The 22,293-nt window shown below is 43.2% G+C and overlaps 1 protein-coding gene across 1 annotated transcript in view; it reads right to left on the bottom strand.

Annotated features, from left to right (window-relative positions):
• fam169ab (family with sequence similarity 169 member Ab) overlaps positions 1-22,293 on the bottom strand; it is a gene marked incomplete at its 3' end in the record, with an annotated part of 44,878 nt that overhangs the window by 3,514 nt on the left and 19,071 nt on the right. Inside the window, exons 3-13 of the mRNA XM_084324809.1 lie at positions 21,200-21,299; positions 20,533-20,618; positions 15,111-15,282; positions 12,860-13,039; positions 11,936-12,058; positions 9,421-9,524; positions 8,696-8,738; positions 8,475-8,574; positions 7,404-7,572; positions 5,084-5,272; positions 3,897-4,584 (exon numbers count right to left, since the gene is read on the bottom strand). Coding sequence (XP_084180935.1) covers positions 3,897-4,584; positions 5,084-5,272; positions 7,404-7,572; positions 8,475-8,574; positions 8,696-8,738; positions 9,421-9,524; positions 11,936-12,058; positions 12,860-13,039; positions 15,111-15,282; positions 20,533-20,618; positions 21,200-21,299 — 1,954 coding nt within the window. The remainder of the gene's footprint in view (positions 1-3,896; positions 4,585-5,083; positions 5,273-7,403; positions 7,573-8,474; positions 8,575-8,695; positions 8,739-9,420; positions 9,525-11,935; positions 12,059-12,859; positions 13,040-15,110; positions 15,283-20,532; positions 20,619-21,199; positions 21,300-22,293) is intronic.

Raw genomic sequence — 22,293 nt, 5'->3', positions numbered from 1 at the left:
GTGAGAGGCCACAGAGGTGGTGCGTTGACATGGCAGAGCACAAAATAAACAGAAAACAATCATAAGAGACGTACTTTAAAAACAGAAAGATAAATACAAACAGGCTTAGCTGATGTTGTCAATGTTCTTCCCGAATGAAAGTACATTCTTCTAGGGATACAATTTTGGAAATGTACAAGTCTGACATCAGTTATACTACATCTGCTGGCTGCAACAGTCTCATAAGAAAGCGCAAATAAGGAACTATTCGACGGCAGGAAAAAAGGTACATGTTATGTTATAGGCATAAGTAATATATTTACATTTCATATCGGTAACAATGATTGTGGTTGAGTGCCCCCATCATTAGACTAAGACACCCATCCTGATACAAACACAGCTCTCACCACTAGACTAAGACACCCACCCACCCTGATGCAAACACAGCAATACTATGATGATGAATTGTTTTTAACGTTTAATGGTTAAGATCGAAAGTTGGGTTTATGGTTAAGGTTATGGTTAGTTTACGGTACGGTGTGGTTAAGGTTAGGATTTGGGTGAGGCTATCAGAAAAGTGTGCCTTGGTAGTCTTGAGGTAAAAGGCACTTGCCTCCCATGTGAGCGTCCTGGGTTTGTTCCCCAGCAGAGGAGCTCAAGCGTTTTTATGAAAACTTGAAAATGTGTAAATACATGAATATATTACTTGGCTATAACATAACAAACAATATGTACCTTTTTCCTGTGGTGGATAAGTACTTTATTCACATATTGTAAGTGAGATCGGGCTTCTGCTATAGTGACCCGTTCTCCTTTACCAGCTACTGTACGCACACATCAGCAAAACCAGCTAAACCTGAAGTGTGTGAAGGCTCCTCAATCGCACGTGATCACGGTGACGTCAATAAACCATGATTACAACATGGTATTTAAATAATCTGAAAGGATGTCCTCTCCCTGTATCTTCTCCCTCTAAACCCCTCTGAGCAGTGAAGTCACTGTGAAAGTCATTGTTATATTCTCATCCGTCTGCACAGCATACCAGAATACAGACGGTCGCTGGTTCGATTCCCTCCAATACCACAGAGGCTGTGAGCTGGTTTGGTATCTACGGCGGTGTGTGACACACTTCTAGACGACCTGCCCTCACAGCAGGCTCAGCCAGGGCTTTATTGTCCACTCTGTTACGTAGCAGCAAGTCTCGTCCTTGTCTAATGAGGTGCAGACCGAGTTCTGTGTTCAGTTTCTGTGTTCTGTAAAATTGCTGCTGCTGGGTGCTGCTGATAACAGGGGGGGGGGGGTACTGAACCCCTGTGAGGGGAGGGTACTGTGGGGGGAGGGAACTGAACCCCTGTGAGGGGAGGGTATTGAACCCCTGTGAGGGGAGGGTATGGAACACCTGTGACGGGAGGGTACTGTGGGGGGAGGGAACTGAACCCTGTGGGGAGAGGGTAATGTGGGGGAGGGTACTGTGGGGGGAGGGTACTGAACCCCTGTGAGGGGAGGGTATTGAACCCTGTGGGGGGAGGTTATTGAACACCTGTGGGGGAGGGTACTGTGGGGGTAGGGTACTGAACCCCTGTGGGGAGAGGGTAATGTGGGGGAGGGTACTGTGGGGGGAGGGTACTGAACCCCTAACCCAAAGAGCAGTGTTCTGTAGATGACCTTTGCACCCTGAACTCTGAGGAAATGCATAATGTTTAAGAGGCTATTTGTGTGCATATGTTTTTCGGTCATTTTTTACACAGATTCCATTTACCATGTCAAAAACCACAGATAAAGAAAATAAATGCTTTATCTTGTAGAGAGGGAGAGAGACGGCGAGAGGGGGAGGAAATCCCTTCAGATTTGAGATTGGCCCACTTGTTTTCATCTCTGCCTCATCGGCCCCCCCTAGTGTTCACAACCACCAAGGAGTGACACCGCCCATTCCAAGAGTTCCATCTGATTTATTCCAAACATGGAGTCCCTTCAAAGAGCACCTGCACTGTGCGTTTTGGATACTGGATGTAGAAAACCTGAAACTAGTAGAATTTGTTAGCAATGCTGGTGGAAGTCAATGCTGGATATGCAGCATGTAAACAGACAATCAGATCTCAGTCTTATAGTCAACATTGTTGTGAAAAAGAGCCATTTGGGAGGCGCTACCAATGATTTAATGTTAAATAGACGCTTCATACCATATTGCCCTCCTGTAGCATTGCTGGCAAATGCTAACGATTTCTACTTCCATATATAAACACCAACACACTGTCCCAATTAGCAATTACCTCGCCCTTTCATTTTAATAAACCTTTTTAACTTTGAAACGTTGCACGTTGGAAGAATAAAACTTGGATTATTCGCAGATAATTTCAAAGTCATATATACGGAGCAGATACGTTCTTTGGAATGGCTAAATATCCTCATCTAAGAAGGACTGATTTTCAAAATTAATGTTGGGATCATGATTTCTATAAGGCATCCCTTACGCCGATCGAAAGCGGCAGAAGCCTTTGAACGCTCGGGATCGGCCCGACAGAACTCCAGTGGAGGAGGCTCTCTTTGGATGGACTGAAATGACATCACGAGAAACACCTACTGTACGTCAGTAACGACTTCACATTGAGAAGGTACCAATAAACTCATATTTCATACTAAATAGTTGTCGTAGGCCTACTCAACAACCGTGTATAATATAATATCATGAATAGAAATTGTTCAAATATCACTGAATCATATCAACTTCAAATCTCTTAAAATTTTATAAATACTAAACTATCAATAATAGTCATATTGTATATCAAGTATCAATAATAAGACATGCCTCTGCTCAAAATAAAAGAAGCATTTCTTTATTAAGTAATATCCCAGCATAGTTGTCCCTATTCCCACTACAGACGTATATGTATGTGTATATATGTGTATGAATGAATGAGAGTAATTCAGTGTATACAAGTATGACAATCCAATCATTCACAGCTTATTCGCCCTCGGCACAAACAAACAATCAGCATCAAATCAGAACCATATTATCAATAAGTACGCTGGATGACGAGAGGTTTACAAAATGAGAATTCTACCATAGAAAAAAAATAATAATTAACGATAAATCCGAAGTTCCGCGACATTGGCATGAGAGGACCTGGACGTAAACGTCAACAACAACACAAATACAATCAAAAGAGGAGACGAGATAAAACATTGTGCCAAGAGTTATGTTTTTTTTTACGTTCGAACGTCGCCGAGAACGCAGACTTAAGAGGAGTTTTGAAACGCGTGGAGTGGAACTGGCGGTAAAACCGATAAAATCACAGTTGGGAAGAAAAACATGAAAAGACTTCACATTGTTGTATAGCAGCGACGCTTAAGCTTTCACGCGTAAAAAGTCGTTACATACAAACTCTTTATTTTTGGTAGCTAGTAAAAAAAGAACCAAAAGTAACTATAAACCTAATTCACACTAAGGAGAAGGGAATGGACCTGTTGAAAAACCCTGGTCCACATAGAAAACATCTTTCTAACACCCTGGAGTGCATCACTGTGTGTGTGTGCGTGCGTGTGTGTGCGTGTGCGTGAGAATGATTGTGTACAACTAAATGTGTGTGTGTGTGATTAGGTTTTACTGTGTCTTTTCCCCCTTTTTCGGCCATGCCTGCTCCTCCTCCTCGGGGACCTCTGGTCCACTACAGGTGGTTCCTCCTCGTCTTCCTCCTCTTTCCCCTCCTCAGCCGGGGCCTTCTCCACAATCTCCCCTTCCTCCTCTGTCGTCGCCGCCGCCCTCTCCTCTTCCTCCTTGGTGACCTCCACCTCCTCCTCCTCCTCTTCTTCCTCCTCCTCCTCCTCCTCCTCCTCTTCCTCCTCCTCAGTTGGAGCCTTGTCGATCAGTCTCGTCGATCTGCGTTTAGATGTTCGGCCCCTCCTTCCCTCCCTCTTACTGGCAGGAGCCTCCTCAGCTTCATCAGAACCTCGCCCCGCCGCCTCCTCCTCCTCCGAGCTGATGGCAGTGTCCTCCTCCTCCTCTTTATTCTTCTCCTCCTCCTTCTCCTCTTCAGTCTGTAGGGTTGCTGCACCCTCCGAAGGCTGGTACGCTAGGTCTGCTACCCCGACCAGCAGCACTGCTTCCTGGCTAGCGTCCGTACCGTCGTCCCCGTCCTCCTGGTTCTCCTCCTCTGCCTCTTTCTCCTTCTCCTTGCTCTCTGCCACAGCCTCCTCCCCTTTCTTCTTCTCCTCCTCCTCCTCCTCCTCCTCTACAGGCACGGCAGAGGCCTCCTCTGGTCCAACTGCCTCCGGCAATCCTGGAGGTTCCTCTCCCGCCGCCTCTTCAGCCATCTCCCCAGTGGTGGTGGAGAGCTCCTCTGGCGCCGAGTCCGAAGGGGGTGAGGCCTTTTCTGGAGCAGAGCCTGGTTCCTCACCTGATGCTGCACGAGAGCCCTCCGTGTCCCCCTCAGCAGTCTTCTCCCCCTCAGCAGTCTTCTCCTCCTCAGCAGTCTTCTCCCCCTCAGCAGTCTTCTCCTCCTCAGACGTCTTCTCCTCCTCAGCAGTCTTCTCCTCCTCAGCAGTCTTCTCCATCTCCTCCTCAGCCGGTTTCTCCTCTGCCTTCAACGGAGCTGAATCTACGGTGTCCTGTGGAGGATGATGGAGAGAATTCCTCACATGACAATACAACGTGACAAACACACAGCCGCCCCACAAAGCTCATGAAACGATCACTCAAGCCTAGGGGTGTAACGATGCGACCTCACAACGATTAATTTCGATTACGATTATTCAGGCAACGATTCAATGCATCATGAAATGTCTTCATTTGACCACGATTCGATTAGATTCATTTTCGATTAATTTAAAATGTGGCTGGGGGAACTGATTCACTCAGCATGAATGGACTATAGGTCAATAAAAACAATAATATATATATTTTTTTTAATCGATTACTTTCGATAAAAATCGATTCTAACATTTTCAAATCGATGCAGTTGAATCGTCACATTAGAATCGATGCATTTAGATTAATAAATGCATCGTTACACCCCTACTCAAGTCACGATGTAACATGCAAGTACCGTCCCGTTACAAGAAGACCAGCGTGCAAGGAATGAATTATAAATCAACCATTTCGACATACCTTTTCTCCTGTGGACTCTTGCTCCTTCATCTCCTCTTCTTCCCCCTCCTCCTTCTTCTTCTCCTCCTCCATAGCGACGTCTTCCACTCCCGTCCCGTTCTCCTGCTCCCGAGGGACCTCCACCTTCATCTCCTCTTCCTCTTCTTTTGCCTGCTCCTCAGCCATCACTCCATTCACCTCCTCCACCTCCTGAAGAGACCAGAACCCACCGTCAGATGAGAAGAAACATCACTGTCCCAACAAGGAGCTGGTGAGCAGCTGGAAATAGTGGTCATGGGATCCAACAAGGTCGATGAGCACCACACTCCCTCTCTCCCATTAAAAACCAACGTTTATTTGTAGAAAGGTTTATCATTTTACATTAAAAACAAGAAGATTAAATACCAGTTCCCCCTCTGTGCGTTCAGTAGAAAGCTATCCGGCTGGCTGCAAGCTAGCCTAGCACAAATGAATGGAAGCGGACATGGACCAGCTAGCCTAGCTTAAAACTCCAGGAGAGGTGTTTTTGGCAGCTAGGCTAGCTGATCCGTATCCGCTTCCATTCATTTATAATAATAATAATAATAATACATCTATTTTATATAGCGCTTTTCCAGGTGCTCAAAGACGCTTTACATGGGCAGGAGAGACAAACTATGGCAAAACAAAAAAACAGAACAAAAATAATACATGACAAAAATAAAATAACACCGACAGAATTAGAGGTCAAAAGCAAGATTGAAAAGGTGAGTTTTGAGGGCTGATTTAAAAGATGTCAGGGTGTTTGCATCACGGATATGGCTGGGGAGGGCATTCCAGAGGGAGGGGGCAGCAGCAGCGAAGGCCCTGTCGCCCCAGGTCCGGAGCCTGGTCGTGGGAGGTGTTAGGAGGTTGGCATCTGCAGACCTAAGGCGACGGGTGGGCGTGTGACGGTGGAGGAGGTCGGACAGGTAGGGAGGGGCAAGGTTGTTGAGGGCTTTGAATGTGATGAGTAGTATTTTAAAATGTATCCTGTATTTGATTGGAAGCCAGTGGAGGTCGTGGAGGACAGGGGTGATGTGATCAGAGCGACGGGTGGAGGTGAGCATGCGGGCAGCAGAGTTTTGGACATATTGGAGTTTATTGAGGATAGTGTTTGGTGAGCCGTAGAGGATGCTGTTGCAGTAATCTAGTCGTGATGATATGAATGCATTTGTGCTAAGCTAGGCTAGCTTGCAGCCGCATAGCGTTCTACTGAGCGGACAGAAAGGAAATTGTTATCCATCTTCTCGTCTGACTCTGGAGAAGACGATAAGGGCATTTCTCATAATGTTGGTATGTTCCTTTAATGGAGAGGGTGGTGCCAGTCGACTTAAGAGACAATAGCTTAGATTAGAATAGACTTTTATTATCTCCTGGGAGACATTGTGTTGTTGTCAACAACATTCCAACATTGGTTGGAAGAGAATGTACATAGGCAAGTATGAACATAATAACAATAACAACAACAATAATAATAATGCCAGCTGTGCCAGCGGCCATCAGGCTCCACAACCGTAGGCATGGACTGCTGCCAGCAGCTGGAGAAATAATGGCTGCAGAACTCGAGAACTATTAGAAATGACTGACCACCAAGTGTCACCAAAACCACCGAAACCTGCACGGACTACAACGTATGACGTACAGGGTATAATCATACCAGTTAGGGTACAGACCTAACCTAACCTATTATATATATATTTGGAGTTAATTATATTGTTACAATGTTTCTTTTTCTCATAATTTCTTATATTCATATTTCATTTTATTGCCTATATTTATGTCTTTCTCCCCTCCCCCCTCCTGCTATGATGGCCGAATTTCCCCAAGCGGACCAATAAAGGAATATCTTATCTTAATAATAGATGTCAAAAATTATACAATAAAATAAAGCTAGGTTTAGGTCTACTTTCTGGCTGTTCATGGTCACCGGGACGCGTGAATACTTTGGGCAGCCGAAGAGTGCTTCCGCGTTCGAGTTTTGCGCTCTGATTGGCCAAGTCATGTGACATGTGCGCCAATCGTGGGACAGCAAGTTCTGCACCTATTTCCGGGTCTGACAGCCTGCAAACTACCTGGCGTTCTATCGCCATGCTCTAAGACAAACTCTAACCTTAACCAACTTCGAATGAGCGCCTAAGCTTAACCATTGTAGAAACTTGCGGTCCCACGATTGGGCGTACATGTCACATGACCAGAAATGACCTGGCCAATCAGAGACGCGGAAACACTCTTCGGCTGCCCAAAATATTCAGGCCACCGGGACCCACAATCTGGTCCGACCAGGTCCAATCAGGTCCGACCAGGTCCAACCAGGTCCTACCTGAGCTGAAGGTTCAGCAGCTGCTTCCTTCTCAGCAGGAGCCTCAGGGGCCACAGCAGCTTCAGTGTTTGCTTCTTCATCCTCCACCTCCTTCTTGACCTCCTTCTTGTCGTCCTCCGTCACCTCCATCACCTCCTCCTCCACCACCGCCGCCTCTCCTCCTTCCGATCTGAACACAGGCAGCTTTATTAAGATGAGCCCCGTTTCTGACACCATGGTGTCACTGCAGCCCGATCTCACTTCAAATATGTAAATAAAGTACTTTAAGGTACATATTGTACATTATGTTATAGCCATAAGTAATATATTGATGTATTGTAAAAATAAGTAATACAAATGTACGTATTTATAAATAACTACATATATTACACAAAGATTTTTTACTTTGAATGTTTTCAGAAAATGTTTGCGTTTTCGAAAACGAACCCTGGACGCTTACATGGCAGGTAAGTGCCTTGACCGCAAGACTACCAAAATACACTTTTCTGATAGCCTCACCCCAACATTAATCTTAACCACACGGTTACCTTAAACTAACCATAACCCTAACCACACTGTTACCATAAACTAACCATAACCTTCTATCTAAACCATAACCAAAACAAACCATCATCATAGTATTGCTGTATCCCATGTATCAGGATGGGTGGGTGTCTTAGTCTAGTGATGAGAGCACTCACCTGCGACCACAATCATTGTTAGTTCGACTCCCGTCGTGCCGTTTGTTTTGGATTTTCGCAGATACGAAATGCAAATATATTACTTATGGCAATAACATTAAATAGATTATGTACCTTTTTTCCTGTGGTCGAATAGTACTTTATTTACATTTTCTGATGAGACCGTGTTTGTCATTGGAAACGAATAGGCCAGAAATAAGGTAAACACAAAAAGATCAAAATAAATTATGAAGAAGCACAACATTATTATAGAAGTAGTAAGTACCCTATTCCTCTATATATACACTATATATTATATGTACAATGTAACTTGAGTGTACTGATAATACTTTTGTTAACTTCAATTCAATAGCGGCCATGTTCTGCCATGTGGTGGTCCACCTCCTTTCACCTGTTCACTTTTGAAGGTAAGCTCTCGTCCAGGACCTCCTCAGTCTCCTCCCTCGGACGCTTGCGCTCGCCGCTGCGGGTCCGGGTCGACACCGGGACCTCTGTGGAGAGCAGGAGGGCGGTTACCGTTATGCACAGAACACTGCCATGCGGAGATGATTAAAACCACAAGACACTGTTCCCGAGTGTTCTTCCTAGGGTCCAGAGTGAGGAGATACTGACCTTCCAGCAGCCTGAGGGCCTTATTCACCACCACAACAGCCTCCTGGGGGGGGGGGGGGGGGGGGGAAACAACAATGGGTTAGATTAATAATAAATTGTATTTGTAGTGCACTTTTCATTCACTAGGATCCCAAAGTGCTACAGGGTTAAAGCATAGTATAAAACAGAAAAAGTGAAAACAGCAGAAAAAAATTTACTCACAAGAAATAGCTAGCAATCAAAGTCTTTTTGAAATAAGAACGTTTTCAGGCTTTTTATTGAATTTATTTTCTCTCAGAGGGAGGGAAGACCCCCCCAGGACGCTGACTGCTAATAACAAACACTGCACGCACTTTGGTCCTTCGTGCCGGTAGCCATCAGGCTCCACACCGGACTGCTGCCAATTGCTGGTGAACTTGACAACCGTTAGGACTGTCTGACTTTTTGGACCATGTATATACCATCATCACTATCACTGTCTGATTGAATCCTGCCACTCACTACTGTTCACTACTACTACTGTTATCACTATTAGCATTACTACTTGCACTTTGTTCCATTATTATTACTACCTATCCTACCTGTAACCCCCTCACCCCATGCTGCTATGACACTTGGATTTCCCCAAGGGGATTCATAAAGGAACACTCGACTTGACCAGGTTTCAGAGGCAGAAAAGACCAAACGGGACATCTGGGATGAAGGACGACAGATGGACGGAAAGAAACAAAGAAAGAAGAACTCACGGGAATTTCGGGACAGATGACAGACGACGCCTCGTTCTGCTCCATGTCCGTGTCCGTGTGGTGGTTCTCTGGTTGATGGTCTCCGTTGGTTGCAAATAACTCGACTTTGCAGAGAACAGACAAAGAACAACAACAACAAGAGCATTAGGAGGAGTCGTGCGAGGCAGGCTCTCGTCAGGAGAGAATAGCCTATTTCCAAAACTCCAGAGATGATGCAAAACTGACAATGGACAAATTGGTCACTACTTTTAAGGACTCTTATCACAAGAGTGATAACACACACACGCATGCAACCATCACCCAGCCTTTTAACTGTGATTTGTCTGTTCTGCTTCATGTATTATGTAGCCCCTTTTTGTCGGCTCATACCTCGTCATTTTATTTGGTTGTTTAGTGTGTGTGTTTTAATTACTTCCCTTACCTCTGTGATGTATGTATCATCGGTCTCTTTTCTATTTTATTACATTACATTTTTTTGTCCCGTTTCCCTGTTACCCTTCGAGAGGCCCTTTTGTCCTCTTGCCAGGCCATCATTGTGAATAAGAATGTTCTTAATTGACCAGCCTGGTTAAATAAATAAAACAACCTCATACCTCTGTTTTTTTAAATAGTTTTTTTAACAGGTTTCATTGACCTCACAACACAGTAAACCTTCAATTCAAGTCAAAGAAAAACATTTAAAACGGCGGTGATGGTGATTTGTGCAATTTGAATAATTTGTGTAATTTGATTAATTTAAATGTGATTAATTTGTTTGAATGAGGTCACACAGACGTTAGGATTTGGCAGCATGCAGGCAAAACGACAACAACAACTAGGGCTGTCAAAGTTAGCACGTTAATAACCTGTTGACGCATCATTTTACGCAAAACTTACATTTGCACCTTTGTTTACACAGATTACTTCTCATATTTTTATATTCAGTTAATTCTATGTTTACAGTTTATTCGCTCATATTTTTATATTAGGATCAAATATTATTGCCTATATTTATGTCTTTCTACCATTACCCTACCCATACCTGTACCCCCCCTCTCACATGATGCTTTTATTTCAATAAAAGGTATATCTTATCTCATCTAAAGAAAAAAATATATCTGTTTTCTTTTAATTGATTGTAAAAAGGTACATTGTCATACCAGTTCATATATCAAGAAAAAGACATGTCAAACATTACCGAGTACATTTTAATCCCCCAATATCCCCAGACAATGAAAACAACCTCACATGGTACTGTGTGAGAGAGACGTTCAGTTGGATTTGTGACACTGTTTTGATTCCACATCAAAGATTTTGTGACCTTTTATTTGTCTCCATGTGAAGTTGGACACAATTGCATTGTGTGATTTGCTTTAGAAGTGCGAGGGATCCAGGGAATGATCTTTGAGTACCTGTACCCGTTGTACAATGTGTCCGTTGTTAAGATGCATTGGGGTCCATTGTTTGGTTTTAATGCTCAACAAAACAGGGGATGTTTAAGTGAAACTTTAGAAGAGTAAAGTTGGATACTACATTGTGAGAGTACTCATATTACTGAGTAATGTCACATTTAGCAGGTCTATATGGCCATCTGTTGTTGCCCATTGGGCTTTGCCATGTTATGATTAATCGCACCATATTTATTTTAAGCTAAATGCAGTACCTTTGTTTTTCTGGACAATATTTGTTATACTGTCCATACATTTGCAAAAAGGAAGCATATCTGTCCACCGACATGTTGATAAGAGTATTAAACATTTGAAAAATAACCATTTAAGGTACATTTTGAACAGAATCGTTTTTGCGATTAATCCGTTAACTATGGACAATCATGCGATTAATCGCAATTAAATATTTGTAATTGATCCGACAGCTCTACACATAACACAGAAGCTTCATGGGGGGAAACAGCAGTGCAGTGAATGCATGAAAGAGGCTAGTGTTTAGCCTTAACGTGTACATTCCATGGCGAACAGCTCTCCAGTCTGTGCTTTAAAATAAGTAAAATTCCAATGAGACGCGCCTCAGATCTCTGTACATTCCCAACATAGTGGATGCAGAGATCTCAAGTCCATCGTGTGTTTATGTCACATCACTGTCTGCCCAGAGCAGCTGACGTTTAGACAAGACTCTTATCTCAGTACCACATAGTGATTTATTTTTACTATATAGGTGTTGGGTATAAAATAAGATATTCCTTTATTGATCATCTTAGGAAAATGTGGGCGTCATAGCAGCATGGGAGAGGCAATAGAAGAAAGACATAAATATAAGTCATATATATATATAAAAGTATGAGAACAATAAACAGTTCATTAATATAATTAATTAATAGTAGAATTAACTCTGAATATAAAAATGTGAGAAAAATAAACAGTATGCACAAGGCGCGTGCAAGTGAGGGTCTAACTGGCATGATATACGCCATACGTCCGTGCAGGTTTTGGGAGTCAGACAGGTTTTGGTGGTTAAGAGTCAGACACACTTAGTGGAGAGACAGGTTTTGGTGGTTACGGTAGTATTAGAGCTCCCTTACCTTTAGGTAGTAGCGTCTTCAGTTTTCTTGCCACACTCTCTCTCTGGTAGAGCCCTCCCACGCCCTCCACCACCCACAGCAGGTCCTCGTCAGCAGGGTAGTGGTACAGGTACTGGCTACACACTGGAGATGGAAAACATTACAGTCACACACTGACAAACGCAACGGTGGATCAATTCTGGCGATACTCAAAATGACTGAATTAGTTCTAACCCACAAAATCCATTACTGTGCCCATGGATTACCTCCTGTGTTTCATCATTCTCTTCAGTTACAGCTTAAAAAGGTGTTATAAGTGGTATTTCTTACGTTTTTTGTCAGTAACATGGGTCTCCTAGTCCCTCCGCTCTGCAGTAAACAGAGAATACATGTTCTGGTATCCTGTTCTCACTTTATCCAATCAGGAGAGAGAACCCTAGATATTTTTACTTATTTCAAGAAATCTTGAAATAGCCAAATTAGCTTACTACACTGGTAGATTACTTACACATTTGCTTAAAACTATTTTTTTTAATTTATTTCTTGCAGTGTGGAGTTCTCTTGGAAGGGGATTTTAACATGTAGACCACTTGTTGTAACAAACACAATACCACTTACAGCACCTTTAACAAATACAAAATGTGTGTATAGACCAGAGCGACTGGGAGGAGTTGTGTAAGACAACATGGTAAATGGTGCGTCTACTGTATATACTGTAGCAGCTTTTATCCAAAGCGCTTTACAATTTGTTCCTCACATTTTACGGTGGAGGCGACCATGCAAGGTGCCAACCTGCTCATACGGGAGCAATTAGGGGTTAAAAGTGTCTTGCTCAAGGACACTTCGACACGCTGCCCGGGAATCGAACCGGGAACCTCCGGATTACCAGACGACTGCTCTACCTCCCGAGACAAGAAGGCATGATGTAGAATGAGCGGGTTGTACCTTTAAACATGGCCGTGGAGAGAGGGTACTTCAGACCCAGCTCGTTGTCTTTGAAGGAGTCCACAAAGTCCTCCAGCATCTGCAGGCCGTGTCCGTTGCCACGGTGACTCTTCCTGATGAAGATGGTGTCCATGACGGGCAGCTGATAGCGCTGGGTCACGAAGTTGCTACACAGGCTGTCTGTGAGAAGAGGAAGAGGGGTTGGCAAGAAGAGGAAACGGGGTTGGCAAGAAGAGGAAGAGGGGTTTGCAACCCATCCATCTAGATTCATCGCACACTCACTTTAAACAAACGCTCACCTTTAATATTCACGTTAAACACTACACCATATTTGTATCCATTTATTACAAAATATTTGCACTACATCCATACCTCATTCTTGCATTTAGCATTTTAAAAAGTTAGCATTTTGTACTTTAGGTTGTACTTTAGTTTGTATATTGTATATTTTGTATAGTGTTTGGACAGACCCCAAGCATTTCACTGTAATGCACACATTCCAGCTTAATATGAGTCACAGTATGTTTTAATTATCTATATACCTACTTATACACCTGCATATAACCCATATAACACTGTATGATAGCATGTACAATAATGCTGTTATCCACATCCGTCTGTACATACCTGCAGCTAATCCTTTTTACATATCTGTATACAGTACTATACCTATATCTGTACATATCCCTTACCTACTCTACTAGTTACACTGCTGGCCAGTATGACTTACAAAGTTACTACCATAGTGTCTTTATACCTTAACACACTGTACATAATACTATAACTCTACATACATCTGATTAGCACTATTACTCAGTAGTACTCATTTATATTACTCAGTAGTACTCATTTATATATGTTATACCCAGTTTAAATCACCTATATATTACTATTGCACTTTACTGTTACATTTGCACCCTGGTTGGATGCCAAACATATTTTCATTGTACTGTACTTGTGCTGTATGATGACAATAGATTATAATCTAATCTAATCTAATGTGACTGGGTCCTGAGGATAAATTAACAAAATGATTTAGTTTGGGTCCCAAAACTGGAAAGGTTTAAGAACCCCTAATACAGAGATTACAGACTATTCAACAGGTACTAGAGTGAAAAATTAACACAGGTCTACAGGCTTGTGTTTAATTCAAGGCATTTATTCCAGATGTAGCCAGAACCTGAAGGATGACAATCCGTTTCCCTAAATCAAACACACATGCCAGTCAAAGAGAAGAGATGCTCTGAATGCGGTCCCACCTAAAACTACTGGAGCTGATCTAATGGATTTAGTTCCAGAGATCATGTCCTACATACCAATGTGTATTGAAAAGTATCCTCTCTGCAATGAGCCTGCAAAAACAAACCTGGTTTGTTTTTCCTTTTGTTGTTGTTCATGTCTATCATTTCTCTGCTACTCCATCCCCACCTACATATTTGTTCAGTGCATAGCATGTCCCATTATGGGCTTTGAGATGTGGGTATTTAATTTACATTTAGTCATTTAGCTGACACTTTTATCCAAAGCGACTTCTGTACAACAGGTCAGCAGGAAGGGTACAACTCTGGCAGCTAAGGGTCAGTAAGATTGTTCATCAAACAGTGTTGAACTTGAGTGCTACAGTCTTGAGTGCATAGTAGTATAGACACATTAGCATAGTAGGTAGTAATATAGGCATATTAGCATAGTAGGTAATAGTATAGATATATTAGCATAGTAGTGTAATATGGGCATAGTATTATAGTAGGTAGTAGTATTAGCATAGTAGGTAGTAATATAGGAAAGGTAGATTACTTAGTAGCATAATAGTAAAAGACAGTATGAAGGTTAGTATATACCGGTATATTTTTGTATTATTATTATTTTATTTCAGATATTGAAACAATTCGTTTTTTTCCATGTTTAAGACAAATAATTAACAATTCTCTAATTAATTAATTAACTCATAGTTTTAAATTAGGCATGTTGTCGAAACACCTTGGTTTTAATGTAACCCTGATGAAGCTTGTTACTGAAACACCTTGGTTTTAACGTAACCCTGATGAACCATGTTGCCGAAACGCCTTGGTTTTAACTGTATGGCGGAAGAGCATTATTTTCAGAACATCCATCGGCCTCCAAATAGTTGCAGAGTTTTTCTCCCTTAAGCGTCTTGTGGATAAAAGTAAACTAAGAGGTGCAACGATGGAAATGAGCCGGGAAAGAATGACAAAATCTGCGCCAGAGACGGACTGTGTGGCTCACCGCTCACCTTTGGCTTTAACAGAGTAGAATCCAACCGCTTGCCCGTCTTTCCAGAGGATTTTGGCAAAGTCGTGCTGGCTGTGGCACAGGAACGGTACCTCGGGTTTGGCCATCTCTCCGACGCGGTAGACGACGCGGTTCAAGGCGTAGAGGGCGATCCGCTCCCCGAGGGTCCTGACCTGAGACACACAGTCGGGATCAAACCCGTTCAACTCCCATCTACCGATACGTTACGGTCACATTAGTAGACATTCTGCTGACACACACACACACACACTGCACTCAAAATTACCATTATTCACACGGTGGCCATTTTGCCATTTATGTCATGCTCAGGTTGGGTACCTTTCCACCCTGGCACCCAACCTGAGCACGACATAAGAGCAAAATGGCCGCCAGATGAGGAGTAAATTAAAGTAAAATGTAGTGTCATCATACAGCACAAGTACAGTACAACGAAAAGGAGTTTGGCATCCAACCAGAGTGCAAATGTAACAGTAAAGTGCAACAGTGATATACAATGTACAGGTGATTAAACTGGATATTAAATATATAAATTAGTACTACTGAGTAATGGTGCTAATCAGATGCATGTACAGAGTTGTAGTAATAATATGTACAGTGATACAGGTATAAAGACACTATGGTAGTAAATCATACTGGCCCGCAGCGTAACAAGTAAGAGTAGGTAAGGGATATGTACAGATATACCGGTAGTACAATTTAGTAGCTTGTGTACATGAGTATGCATGCACTGTGTCTGCATTCCTTAGTAGGAAGAGAGTTGTCGAAGCAGTTTTCTTGTCGAAGCAGTCTTGGACTATGGTGATGTTTATAGACATGCTGTGACCTCAACCCTATCCTTGGACTCTGGTACACTCTTGGTATCATTCTTCCCTCAGATTCATCACTAATGATTAGGGGTGTAACGATGCATCGATTCTAATGTGTTCGATTCGATGCATCGATTTGAATATGTTAGAATCGATTATAATCGAAATTAATCGAAAGAAAAAAAGATTTATTTTAATTTATTTTATGCTTTTTTTGTGTGTGTATTGCTTTTATTGACCTATAGTCCATTCATGCTGAGTGAATCAGTTCCCCCAGCCACATTTGTGTATTCAAATTTTTTTGGGGAATTGAAAATGTATCGAAAATGTATCGAATCGAATCATGGTCAAATGAAGAGATTTCATGATGCATTGAATCGTTGCCTGAAGAATCGTAATCGAATCGAATCGTTGTGAGGTCGAATCATTACACCCCTACAGTACTAATGATAGATACATCATCACCGTGTCCTTTATGAGAAGGTTGGTTGGCACTCTGGTTGGATGCCAAACTACTTTTCGTTGTACTGTACTTGTGCTGTATAGATTAAAAATGTATCGTCATCAATCTAAACTAAAATAAATAAACAACATTCCACCACAGTGAATGCACACACACACACACTCAAAAACTAGCTCTGCGACAGGATATTGAGTTAGTCTGGCACAGAGAAAGATTTAGAGTCCAATAGGAAGCGAGAGGACAGAGTGCCTCCTGGACAGTCGATCAACATACAAGTTATAAGGCCCAGGGTCAACACTCACTAGTACTGAGGGGTCAACACTCACTAGTACTCAGGGGTCAACACTCACTAGTACTCAGGGGTCAACACTCACTAGTACTCAGGGGTCAACACTCACTAGTACTGAGGGGTCAACACTCACTAGCACTCAGGGGTCAACAACTCTACTGTCCCCCGGTCAACCCCCCCCCCCCCCCCAGGAGCTAGCTACAGCGCTGCTTTTAACAAGCTCCCCGATTGTTCTACATATACTAATTGCGTTCCTATTCCGTTGTATTTGTAAATAAAGTACTATAAAAGTACCAAACAATAAAAGCACCATTTTATTGTTTGGTTTAGGAGAGCTACAACACAAAGACAACATTCACAACAGGCCTTGGCTTGAGGCTTGGTATTTGCATCACACCCGCTTCTGATTAGCAGGAGGTACTGCATAACAACAGACAGGCACGCTTCTCACACACACACACCATGCCGTGGTCCCAAAGTAGGACAGTAGGACCGGAGCAGCCACTGCTCTGCCCTCAAGAGACCCACAGAGACACATTCCCGTCTGTTTTAGTGGGGGACAGGGGACCTTTATGGGGAGATAGCAGGTCAACACATAGAAGTGATGACATCATATGCAAGCTGGGAACCAGACGTATATCTTGCCAGTTAGGGTACATTGTGTATACTGTACCTTGTGTATACGGTTTAATTTTACTCATAGTATAATTATATTCAGAATTACAATTCTTTATTGCCCACATTTATTGTAATGTGTAATATAACAGATAGAGCATACCCTCATCTGCACAGTTTATTTTTTCTCAGATTTTCATATTCAAATCTAATTGTATCGCTTATATTTATGTCTTTCTACTATTACCATGTCCATACCTGTACCTCCCCAAATGTCCCCAAAAGGATCAAAAAAGGAATATCTTATCTTATTGTACTGTATCTTAGACTAAATACCACATTAAGACACCAAGACCTTGAGGAGAAGAATAGCATTTTCTTTGGTGATTGGATGGCGAGCACTTCTGTTCTGGAAATTGCTTGGAAACCCCACTTATTGTAAATGTACCTAGGAAAGTCATACCTCCTCTGAACGCCCCAGGTCTCTAGTTTGTGGTCGTAAAGTTTCATGAGGCTGTGATTATCCTAGAGGTCACAACACATAATTATATACAGTGAGTCAAGTTTTACTAAATGGTCTCACTACAATGAAGTGGCTACTATAAACACCATCACACATGAACACAGGGCTCATTGGAACCACCAGAGTCTCAGCTTTCCAGTCAGACCCAATTTATGTAAATCCAGGACCCCAGTATGCAGAAATATTAAAATGCTAAATCTTTAGACTAGGCAGAAATAACACATTTGTAATGCATGCAAAAGACTGCATGGTTTTTGCCACAAACTGCATGCGATTAGCATAATGTGGTTCACTTCAGTCTCATGGCTACTCATGGAACCCATTTTCATTCCAATATATTGAGGTGAGAGGTCAAGGCACCCCTTTGAAAATGGCCATGCCAGTTTTTCCTGTGCCAAAATCTAGACTTTAGAGCGTTATTTAACTCCCTTCTTGACCAGCTAGCATGACGTGGTTGGCACCGATGTACTCTTAGTTTCCTAGATGCTAGTTTCCTAGACCAGTATCTTCACTCCAGCTTTAAAAGAGAGCCTCTGGCAGACAGTCCTGGCGGTGGGAGAGGCGGGTCTCAGAGGGTTAACTACCGAAAGCCACAGAGACAGTAAAGTGAAATGGTTTACAGGGACACGAGACAGGGCTTCAGCAGCTAATAGAGCAGGAAGGTCACATAGTTGCCCTGTTTCCGGAGGTAAGCATTGTTGCAAATGGTTCCACGTGGTTCCATACATTCCACTGGTCCATTCCATTCCATTTACGTGCATTTAAGTCGTCAAATGCAATATAATTCCATTGACATTTTGACCTTTGCCTTTTTACTAGTTTTTGAAAGTTTCAAGATGCAACAACACACCATGTGACCATTCAAATCACCCATAAAATGGCCAAAACTAAATTAGTGTGGCACTGTGGTTAGCACTGCTGCCTCACAGCAAGAAGGTCCTGGATTCAAACCCCAGCAGGGGGCCTTTCTGTGTGGAGTTTGCGTGAGTTAACTTTCCTCCAGGTACTCTGGTTTCCTCCCACACCATAAAGACATGGATGCTAGGTTTCCTGCCATTTCTCTTGACCAAAGTACTGGCATTACAACTGGAGTTGGTCCCTTGACCAAGGTACTGGCATTGCAACTGGAGTAAGTCTCTTGACCAAGGTACTGGCATTAGAACTGGGGTTGGTCTCTTGACCAAGGTACTGGCATTATAACTGGAGTAGGTCTCTTGACAAAGGGTACTGGCATTACAACTGGAGTTGGTCTCTTGACCAAGGTACTGGCATTACAACTGGAGTAGGTCTCTTGACCGAGGGTACTGGCATTACAACTGGAGTTAGTCTCTTGACCAAGGTACTGGCATTAGAACTGGAGTTGGTCTCTTGACCAAGGTACTGGCATTACAACTGGAGTTAGTCTCTTGACCAAGGTACTGGCATTAGAACTGGAGTTGGTCTCTTGACCAAGGTACTGGCATTACAACTGGAGTTGGTCTCTTGACAAAAGGTACTGGCATTACAACTGGAGTTAGTCTCTTAACCGAGGTACTGGCATTACAACTGGAGTTAGTCTCTTGACCAAGGTACTGGCATTACAACTGGAGTTAGTCTCTTGACCAAGGTACAGGCATTACAGCTGGAGTTAGTCTCTTGACCAAGGTACTGGCATTACAACTGGAGTTAGTCTCTTGACCAAGGTACTGGCATTACAACTGGAGTTAGTCTCTTGACCAAGGTACTGGCATTACAACTGGAGTTGGTCCCCGGGCGCCGCACTGTGTGGCTGAACCACTGCTCCGAAATAGTTAGGATGGGTCAAATGTAGAGGACGGATTTCCCCCAAGAGGATTAATAAAGGTTCAACTTCAACTTCAGAAACACCCCCAGACCCCGGGCGACCCACCCGACATCTCCACACTCCCCCCCCCAATTCAGAGCCAGACTTCTAGTTTTTCAAACGGCTGCGTTCTCTTATCGGCCCCACACCTCCCAGGCACTTTCACAAAACATAGCAACGACGGCGCTATGAAACGCTAAACATGTCTGTCATGTCTACCCACAGCCACGCTGCAATGTCACACTCTGTCTCTACCCACAGCCACGCTGCAATGTCACACTCTCTCCGTCTCTACCAAGACACGCTGCAATGTCACACTATCTCCGTCTCTAATAATAATACATTTAATTTATAAAGCGCTTTTCAGGAACCCAAAGACGCTGACAATGAGCAAAACAAATGAACCACAAGTGAACCATCGGTGTCACCTCTAAAAGAGTCCTACGTGCAACAGCACTTAAATAGAACAATCCTATTGTTACACAGAGAAACAAAGAACCACAGGGAATGAGCAACAGTATGAATATGCAGGACATAAAACCACGGGTAACAAGTAACAGATACAGAGTCCAGTAGGGGAACAGTCATGGAGGTAAGGAACCCGAGGGGAAGGGGGGACAGGAGACTGAGAGAAAGTAGGGAAGGGGAGGTGGAGGTGGTAGGTTGGAGGAGGGTGGTTATGGGTAAGGAAGGTTGTATGATTGGGAGAACAGGTAGGTTTTGAGTCTCTACCCACAGCCACGCTGCAATGTCGCGCTATCGAGCAAGACAGAGCTTTCCTGCGTGAGTGAGGGAGACAGGCGGCGGCAGCATTGCGGTGGACAGGGTCATTGAAGCGGATTATGAAGGTACGGCACGCGGCACATTGTGGGGACAGTACGCACCTTGACGAGGCCAGTTCTCGAGGGGTCCGATGTCTTGAGGACGTCCTCCACTGTCCACCATTCTCCAGCCAGGAACAAGGCCACAGCTGCTCAGGGGGACAGAGACGGGACAGAGGGAGCAGGGATGTACAGTACAATGATTAGGGGGTGGACTGTTGGACATTGTACAGTGAAGTGTGTGGATGCAAGAGTTTTATTTGTCACATACATACACAAGACGTGTAGTGAAATGTAGGTGGCCAATGCCCGCCTAGATTGTGCAAAAATACAAATAATAAAAATATACATGATAAGAAAAGTCATAAGAATAAAATACAATGCTAAACGTAAGAAGTAAAAGGTAATAAGTAATGATTATACAAATATACAGTGGGTTCGGAATGTATACAGTCGTTTTTAAAGTGACCTTTTTGTAGCGTATTATGTATGTACTGTGTAGGGTGTGTGAGAGTGTAAGTGAGGATGTGTAGTGTGTGTGTGTGTGTGTGTGTGTGTGTGTGTGTGTGTGTGTGTGTGTGTGTGTGTGTGTGTGTGTGTGTGTGTGTGTGTGTGTGTGTGTGTGTGTGTGTGTGTGTTCATATGTGTGGAGAGATCAGTATTGAGTGTTCTGATGGGGGAAGAAGCAGAGTCCGAGTCTCTCTGTTTTCGCTGCATGAACGAGGACTACCTGTGAGCTGGTCCTCGGGGGCAAACAGCGCCAGAACCTTGTGCCTCAGATCTCCACCATAGACCGGCGCAAAACCCACGTTGGACAGACTGATCCGGATCTGGAGAGAGCATATTATAAAAACACAGCTATTATGAAAAGGAATTTGTGTGTGTGTGTGTGTGTGTGTGTGTGTGTGTGTGTGTGTGTGTGTGTGTGTGTGTGTGTGTGTGTGTGTGTGTGTGTGTGTGTGCACGTGCACGCCTGTGTGCATGTGAGAGGCAGGCCCCCCCATCAATTCAACATGCAAATCCTTGGTTTTATGAAAGGATCACTGTGTCAAGGAAATATGCTGCCTAACAGGGAATAAGCTGCCCTCCCCCATGCAGTGTTGATCCGACTTAAAAGTTAACCTAGCAAACAATGTGACACATAATGCGCTTTGTTGCTGCATGGATGGATGACACTCTCCTACACTAGTTAGTTATGTGCTGGACATATGGATGGATGGATGACACTCTCCTACACTAGTTAGTTATGTGCTGGACATATGGATGGATGGATGACACTATCCTACACTAGTTAGCCATGTGCTGGACATATGGATGGATGGATGGATAACACTCTCCTACACTAGTTAGTTATGAGCTGAACATATGGATGGATGGATGACACTATCCTACACTAGTTAGTTATGAGCTGGACATATGGATGGATGGATGGATGGATGGATAATACTATCCTACACTAGTTAGTTATGTGCTGGACATATGGATGGATGGATGGATGGATGGATAATACTATCCTACACTAGTTAGCTATGAGCTGGACATATGGATGGATGGATGGATGGATGGATAATACTATCCTACACTAGTTAGTTATGAGCTGGACATATGGATGGATGGATAACACTCTCCTACACTAGTTAGTTATGAGCTGGACATATGGATGGATGGATGGATGGATGGATAATACTCTCCTACACTAGTTAGCTATGAGCTGGACATATGGATGGATGGATAACACTCTCCTACACTAGTTAGTTATGTGCTGGACATATGGATGGATGGATAACACTCTCCTACACTAGTTAGTTATGTGCTGGACATATG

This window comes from Notolepis coatsorum (genome assembly GCF_963971535.1).
Source record: "Notolepis coatsorum genome assembly, chromosome: 11".
Classification (NCBI taxonomy): Eukaryota; Metazoa; Chordata; class Actinopteri; order Aulopiformes; family Paralepididae; genus Notolepis; species Notolepis coatsorum.
Note: the sequence above shows the minus strand (reverse complement) of the source record. Positions and strands in the feature narration are given on the sequence as shown.